Source organism: Drosophila yakuba, chromosome 3R, assembly GCF_016746365.2.
Source record: "Drosophila yakuba strain Tai18E2 chromosome 3R, Prin_Dyak_Tai18E2_2.1, whole genome shotgun sequence".
NCBI classification, from domain to species: Eukaryota; Metazoa; Arthropoda; class Insecta; order Diptera; family Drosophilidae; genus Drosophila; species Drosophila yakuba.
Window position 1 is genome coordinate 19,931,578 of NC_052530.2, and position 8,095 is coordinate 19,939,672.

An 8,095-nucleotide genomic window follows, 5' to 3' on the forward strand; every position below is an offset into this window, starting at 1 on the left:
ACCGTTTGCGATTGTCACGGTATTTTGTTGGAACAAAGAATTAAGAATATTTAAATACCTTGTACAGTTTTGATTATGCAATCTAATTATATTTACTTTTTCAATTTTTTCTTTATTAAAATCTTTTGGAATAATTACAATTTTCCCCTACAAAGATACGATATAATTCTTACGATAAATAACTGCACCAGAGTTATCGGGTATCACTAGAAAATCCAACTTTTTCGCCCGCGCCGCGAATTGGAAGAGTTTGGAAAAGTGTAAAATATCCAGTTATAAGCAACATATGATTACATCCTAGAGTCGTAGCGGAACCATAAGCCATGTCGAGTGCGTCCAAGTCGACAGTAAGTCTTTTCCATGCCGCTTCCGGCGCCAACACACTAATTTACGGACTTTGCTTGACTTTATGTAGCCGAGCGCTGCTAGCGGGAGCTCCACGTCCGCAGCTGCCGCCGCCGCCGCAGCCTCCGTAACGTCAGGATCCGCCTCGTCCTCCGCTAACGTGCAGGAGTTCAAGATCCGTGTGCCCAAGATGCCCAAGAAGCACCATGTGATGCGGTTCAACGCGACGCTTAATGTAGATTTCGCGCAGTGGCGAAATGTGAAACTAGAGCGGGAGAACAACATGAAGGAGTTCCGGGGCATGGAGGAGGATCAGCCCAAGTTCGGTGCCGGATCGGAGTACAATCGGGATCAGCGCGAGGAAGCGCGCCGCAAAAAGTTCGGCATTATAGCGAGAAAGTACCGCCCGGAGGCGCAGCCTTGGATCCTTAAAGTGGGTGGCAAGACGGGAAAGAAGTTCAAAGGCATCCGCGAGGGCGGTGTAGGCGAGAATGCCGCCTTTTATGTGTTCACCCATGCACCAGACGGCGCCATTGAGGCATACCCCTTGACTGAGTGGTACAACTTCCAGCCTATTCAACGCTACAAATCTCTGTCGGCAGAGGAAGCCGAACAGGAATTTGGTCGGCGCAAAAAAGTAATGAACTACTTCTCCCTCATGTTGCGAAAGCGTCTGCGCGGCGATGAGGAAGAGGAACAGGATCCGGAGGAGGCTAAGCTTATAAAGGCAGCCACCAAAAAATCCAAGGAGCTCAAGATCACTGACATGGATGAATGGATTGATTCCGAGGATGAGTCGGATTCGGAAGACGAGGAGGATAAAAAGAAGAAGGAGCAGGAAGACAGCGACGATGGCAAGTCCAAGGGTAAAGGAAAGAAGGGCGCAGACAAAAAAAAGAAAAAACGGGACGTTGATGATGAAGCCTTCGAGGAGTCGGACGATGGTGACGAGGAGGGCAGGGAAATGGACTACGACACCAGCTCCAGTGAAGAGTATGTGCCGCCAACGATTAATAATTTAGATAAAACTGCAATACAATGTGGACCGCAACTACTTATTTCGTATTCCCTATTTTAGCGAACCAGATCCAGAAGCAAAGGTGGACAAGGACATGAAAGGCGTGGCCGAGGAAGATGCGCTTCGCAAGCTGCTTACCTCCGATGAAGAGGAGGAGGACGAGAAGAAGTCTGATGAGTCGGACAAGGAAGATGGCGACGGCGAGAAGAAAAAGAAGGAGAAGGGCAAGGACGAGGGCTCCAAAGACAAAAAGAAGAAGAAACCCTCCAAAGAAGACAAGAAGGGCAAGTCGAATGGCAGCGGCGACTCGTCCACAGACTTCAGCTCTGACAGCACAGACTCCGAGGACGACCTCAGCAATGGACCGCCCAAAAAGAAGGTGGTTTCTAAAGAGAAAGACAAGGAAAAGGAAAAAGAGAGCGCTGCGAGCAGCAAGGCTTCCACCAGCAGCAGTAATGCTAATAAATCTCGCTCGGCCACGCCAACGCTCTCGACGGATGCCAGCAAGCGCAAGATGAACAGCTTGCCCAGCGATCTCACCGGCTCAGACACAAGCAACAGTCCCACCAGCACGCCAGCAAAGAGGCCCAAGAACGAGATTAGCACATCGCTGCCCACTTCCTTCTCTGGCGGCAAAGTAGAGTGAGTAAACCCGTGAATCCATACAGGAATTCCTTATCATCCTTATCCTTATTTAATTTACTTGAAGGGACTACGGAATTACCGAGGAGGCGGTGCGTCGGTACCTTAAGCGCAAGCCCCTGACAGCAACCGAGCTGCTCACAAAGTTCAAGAACAAGAAGACTCCCGTCTCCAGTGACCGTTTGGTCGAGACCATGACCAAAATCCTAAAGAAAATAAATCCTGTCAAGCACACCATCCAGGGGAAAATGTATCTCTGGATCAAGTAGCCTGCAGTCATGTGATTTTAATGTTTCGCAACTGAAATGCATTATTGTTCAACACAAAATATAAACGCACCACTGAAAATCTGTTATTTTAATTGGGTTAACTCAAAAAGTAAACATTATTGTGCACAGAAACTGATTTAAATAAACGGTTGAAAATCAAATCAGTGGATTTTAGTGGTACTTTTAATAGAATCTCAAGAACTCGTTCTAATAAGATGAAAAACGCTAGTTACTATTTGTGTATGTTAACTATTTTCTTTAATAGCCGGGCACATTTACGATTTAAAACATTTCCTCAGAAATCTGGATTTGAATATATTTTCGATTTTGTTTACGTTCGTATAGGGATGGAAGTTTCTTGGTAATATACTTATTCGATACTTCCCGAAATATGAAAATAATCGATGTAAGAAAACATCGCCTACAGGAGCGATATATCGATTCAGTTCCAGCTCTAGCCCTGTTTGTGTGTGCGGATGGGATGTAAATTCTAATATCCGATAATTAGAAAAGTGAACCAAACCCAAAGCGTTCTTATCGCGTTCTGTCATGCACTTTTGGCAGCCACTGCGCTGTCCCTGTCGCAACTCGAACACAATTTAAAGGAACCCGAGGTCGCCCAAGCGCCAAAAGGGAGCAAAACAAAGTACAACGCAATACCAGTGCGATGGCGACGAGTGAGGAGGCGAGCGAGTGCTGAAAAAATACGATTGGGATACAGGAACTGGCCAGAAATCGCACCAATCGGTCGGCCAAAAGCTCCAGAAGCACCAATAAAGTGAGTGACCAGTGGGTGTACGTGAATGAAGGTTGGAAAAGCAGAAGAAAATCGTTCCACTGCTTTGTTGTTGTGCTAATTGAACGCACACAAGCACACTATCATGCACGCACACAGATGCGCCTGAAAAAAAAAAGCACAACAAAAGCGAAAATACGAAATTGAAGTGCATTAACTTGTGGCTACTGCCTTCAATTGAGCGCATTATCGCTTATCCCTCTGCGCTTTTCACCTGTAACCCCCATCATTGTACATCATTCAGGAAATACCTCTGCCTATGTATGTATGCGTGTGTGTATGTGTGCATGCCCTCCCCCAAAAGGAAATCCTTGAAACCACACTTGTGCCTTGTAAAGTTCAAGGTGTGCGTGTGCGCGTGTGTGTGTGTGTGTTTGTGGGTGGGTGCTGCGTGCGCTGTGTAATGTGTAAATTGATATCGGCCTTCGAAACAAAGCGAATTAACGTGAATTTCATTCCTCGTCGCTAAACATTCAATCTGTATGTCCAGATTGTTTAAAACAATTCAGGCAATGCATACCACACATATTTATTCAAGATTCTTTGTAACCGCAAACAATATACAATTTTTGCAGACTGCGACATGAAATTGTATTTGTTAAAGATCGCAAAATTGTTAATTTCTGAATTCCCATTAAAAGCTATCAGTAATTTGCAAAAAAATTATGAAATAAAATAGTGATAGTAACTCACCCTATTAATATAGGGATCTTGAAAATAAATAAATTTACTAATGGCTCTTGCCAATTCAAATTAAGCGTGTCAGCTATAAATAATTTTGTAGTCATTACATTGCATTTACCTAACATTTTTAATTACATGAAATGGACAAAAAAGTAGTATCAGCTACTCATACATCACAGCCAAGTATTAGGCAATCCGTAGGGCGAAATTCTTGTAAATGCACGCGCCTCCCAAGATTACATTTTTAATTGGAACAACGAATGGCGGCCTCCCATTTATTGTTTAACCATTCAATAAAAACAAAGTCACGTTCTCACTGAAGTCGCCTGCTTCGTTTGTCTATCGATGTGCTAATGCCTGGTGACGTTTTCTTTGTCAAATCGTAACTTTAATACACATTTTGTGACATATTTGCACACCTCTTCCCGGCTGTGTGAGCCCAACAGATTAGCAGAATTTGTAATTCTTCGAAATAAAAACTTTCCACTTTTTTCTGCCACATCTGTGGCTCCAATGCGTCGACGTTCTCGTCTCTGGTTTTGGCATGGAACGGTGTTCGTGACTCATTTGATTTGGAAAAGGAAGGCCGGAACGCAGACCTATTTGTTCCGATTTCTGCAGCTGCCCCCAAGATCTCGGTGACTACTGCCTCGCGCTAAAATCAATTGATTGCAAATTGAGTACAATAGCAGCCAAGGAGTGAAATTCGTTGATTTTTCTGTTCTATTTGAAGAGCCTCTGTCCGACTGTATCAACAAACAAGCCAGCTGTAAGTGCAGCATGACTGAAGAAACTTCAATTTTGTTGTGAGTAAGCAAAACAACAATACCTCCAGTTGGTCGTAAAATAAAAAATAATCATCACAAGCCGTTTATCTTATCAGCAAAGCTCTTTGTTTGCCATTGCCTCGTAGGCGGGGAGGAATACCTCTAGCTTGTTTTCCCTTAAAGTGAAGGGTTCAGGAAAATATAGTGTTGCAACATCCAAATAATCATTAACAATATGTTAAAATAACCTCCTTTTTTGTTTAAGCCCGAAATCCAAGCGCACAGAATCGCTGGCGGTGAAATACAGATGAGACATGCGAATGGTGCGGATGGTGAAAACAAATCGCTGCAGCACTGGACATAGCGGATTAGAGCAATAACAGTATAGACGAAGGCCTGATCGTCTCCAGAACTTGTGTGCTGCGCGACAGAATGTCCAAGGGAAGTGGCCACATACTCACCCTGCTGGGACTGTGCCTAGTCTGTTATGAGGCGGCCTTGGTCAATGGCCACGTGCTGGTTTACCGAAAACCAACCAGCCAGGCAAGTTTAATTTTCTGTTACTTCTGGAATATTATTACAAATATTAATTACTGTTTTTTACCAGCAGTTGATTGAGGAGTTCAATGATTTGCCAGCACAATTCGGCCCCCATCTGCCTTCAAATGGTCTCAAAGTGTATGTGGTTCCCGCCAGGCGCCCTTATTACGGTTGTGATAGCTTGGACAGACCACCGCACCTGAATTACCCACCCTCAGCCAAATTTGTGGCACTTGTATCACGGTAAGCAAAATGTTAAGCAAAATATTAACGATTTTATACGGCATAACTGAAATTTCTTGCAGCGGAGGCGAATGCACCTTCGAGCGGAAGGTACGAGTGGCCCAGAATGCGAGTTATTCTGCTGTGATTGTTTACAATAATGAAGGCGATGACTTAGGTTAGTATTTATACATTGCTAGTAAAGTCTATAAATGATTTATGTAAAACCATGTTCAATTACAGAGCAAATGTCCGCCGACAACATAACGAATATAAGAATACCCTCGGTTTTTGTAGGCCACACGACCGGTAAAGCACTGGCCACCTACTTTACTCCCGATGTGGTGCTTATCATTAACGATGAGCTGCCCTTCAACATCAATACCCAGCTAATATTGCCGTTCTCCATTCTGATTGGTATGTGCTTCATCATTATGGTAAGAGATCTAAAGTTTTAACGCTGTTTTCTATACTAACTGCATTTCCTTCCCCGTCAGGTTATCTATATGATCTACAAGTGCATCCGCGAGCAGCGCCGCTTGCGTCGCCATCGACTGCCAAAGAGCATGCTAAAGAAGTTGCCAGTGCTCCGATATACCAAGAACAATGCAAACAAGTACGACACTTGTGTGATCTGTCTGGAAGACTTCATCGAGGACGATAAGCTGCGCGTGCTGCCCTGCTCACATCGTAAGCTTTAGTTAAATAATTTTTGAATATTTTTTTTTTTTTAATATCACATTAACAGATAAATTGCCTAATGCAAATGAATTCGATTTTAATTGCAGCCTATCACACGCACTGCATTGATCCCTGGCTTACCGAAAACCGTCGCGTCTGTCCGATTTGTAAGCGCAAGGTTTTTACGAAGGGCGAAGCGCGTGCAAGTCGGAGTCGACAGCCTTCTTTGGATAACGTCACGGATACGGATGACGACACAACGCCGCTGCTGCAGCAACAGCAGTCCAATGGCAGACAGATGGGCCATGTGAGCTCTGCTACTTCGGCTGCTGGAACGGCTGCTGGGAGCAGCTCGAGTGTTGCGGCGGCAGGTGTCGCCGGAACCACGCGACATGGAACCTTCCGCCGTGGAGACGCTGGCCGAAATCCGTTCGAGGAGTCCCAGAGCTCTGACGATGAGAACGGTACGTCTGCTGCCGGAATCCATTATTTGTTGGCTTAAATAACTAATTAAATTGCTTGTACAGCTCTGCTGGACTCTACTGTGCATCCGGCCACATCTTCTGGAGCACACGAACGCATTAATCCCTTTGATCGTGCTCCGAATCTACCGGCCCACCTAGCCGAACAGTTTACTGAGAGACGTCACTCGGTCTGGTCGAGAATAAATTTTGGGTAAGAAATGCACTGGTAGATGAATAATGAATACACTACCAAGTATACTAATAATTATTTTCTAAGTATGCATAGATTTTACATTAACTATATTGTTTATTGCTTTCCCTAGCTCGTTGTTTCGCCGGCAGCCGGCTGTTATTAGTGTGGCGGCGCCACCCTATCTGGAGCGCGTTGAGTCCGGTACCAGTGCCATGGGTCTGCCGGTGACGGGGACAATTGCTGTAGCCTCGCCCGCATCGAACAACATCCTCAATCCGAATTTAAGCGGATCCTTCAAGGACGAAGACGATATGCCACCGCATCGGTCGATCTACGAACCGATAGCAATCAGCACGCCTGCAAATGACTCAGCAGCAGTCGACGATTCGGCGTTCCTGCAAACGCCCACGCAAGGCGGCATAGGCGTGGCCGCCCTGCCGCATAGCGCATCCGATCGCCAGTTTCTCATATGAGGCGAGTTAGTTCGCTGCAAGTCCTTAGCCTGTATGTTGTAGGTGGTCGGTCGTCGATCCCCGAACCATGAGCCCAGCCCGGTTCGGAGTTGTTCATTTGTGTTCGCGATCAGTGCTGTGGCTGCCAGCTTCTTTGTTTTAAACAATTAACAAATGTTTATTATTAATATTAATAAATATGTAGCCGAACCTTGTGTTGGACTGTGCGCTGTCCTCCTTCCTGGGCACCCACCCACAAAAACCCACTCAGACACGAAACACACACACACGTCATTTATACGCGTATACAAATTGTGATTTATTTTATATACATTTTACAATTAACCCAATTGGCATACAAAATACCGCCTCGCCTACAAACTCCCAACCAAAAATCTAAACAATAGATGGAAAAGATAAATACAACGTAACCACATCTAAGATTAAATTGTTTACCTGATTCGCATTAATTATTGATTCAAAAACCAAAATATATTCAAGCAACACTCTGCACACCTATTAAGCCGATTCACGTTTTAGTTAAGATGGTTCTTTTATTTCGATTATTTTGAGAACTGCTTTTCAAAACCATTGCAATGAAAATAATTCAATCAAATAATTAAGAGGCACTGGCCTGTATATTGTACATTATTCTCGATTTAACTAATTTTAAGTTTACTATATAGCATATGAATCTTAAATCCAATGATGTAATAAAATGTCTACCCATCTTTTTTTTTGGAGAGCAGAGGTTTTCAAATATGATCAAATTATATTTCAAGTCAAAATCGTTGCCACACTCCACTAAAAGTAGGAAACTTAAGCTCTTGTTTGTGTTTAATTTATCTCAAAAATAATTAAATACGCAACAAAAAATGCTGTTCACATGATAACAAAAACATTTAGGGCATAGATGCAAATATAAAATGCTGTGGCAGTGTAATCTAAATTTAATTTACGATCAACAAAATAAACGTAATGGACATAAACTAATCAATCGTTTTTCTTAATAATATAAAAGT

General features: G+C 43.7%; 2 protein-coding genes across 2 annotated transcripts; both read left to right on the plus strand.

The window, feature by feature from the left end:
- Positions 1-189: 189 nt before the first annotated feature.
- On the plus strand, positions 190-2,353 carry LOC6537612 (general transcription factor IIF subunit 1). The gene is made up of 4 exons (XM_002098122.3): positions 190-347; positions 416-1,338; positions 1,424-2,005; positions 2,073-2,353. Exons 1-4 carry the CDS (start codon positions 324-326, stop codon positions 2,272-2,274), a joined length of 1,731 nt encoding a protein of 576 aa, XP_002098158.1. The 5' UTR covers positions 190-323; the 3' UTR covers positions 2,275-2,353.
- A 364-nt stretch (positions 2,354-2,717) lies between these two features.
- LOC6537613 (E3 ubiquitin-protein ligase RNF13) lies at positions 2,718-8,066 on the plus strand. Its single transcript, XM_002098123.4, has 9 exons — positions 2,718-3,052; positions 4,787-5,064; positions 5,132-5,304; positions 5,367-5,461; positions 5,527-5,720; positions 5,781-5,973; positions 6,072-6,428; positions 6,492-6,639; positions 6,752-8,066. Exons 2-9 carry the CDS (start codon positions 4,954-4,956, stop codon positions 7,092-7,094), a joined length of 1,614 nt encoding a protein of 537 aa, XP_002098159.1. The 5' UTR covers positions 2,718-3,052; positions 4,787-4,953; the 3' UTR covers positions 7,095-8,066.
- The last annotated feature ends 29 nt before the right edge of the window (positions 8,067-8,095 follow it).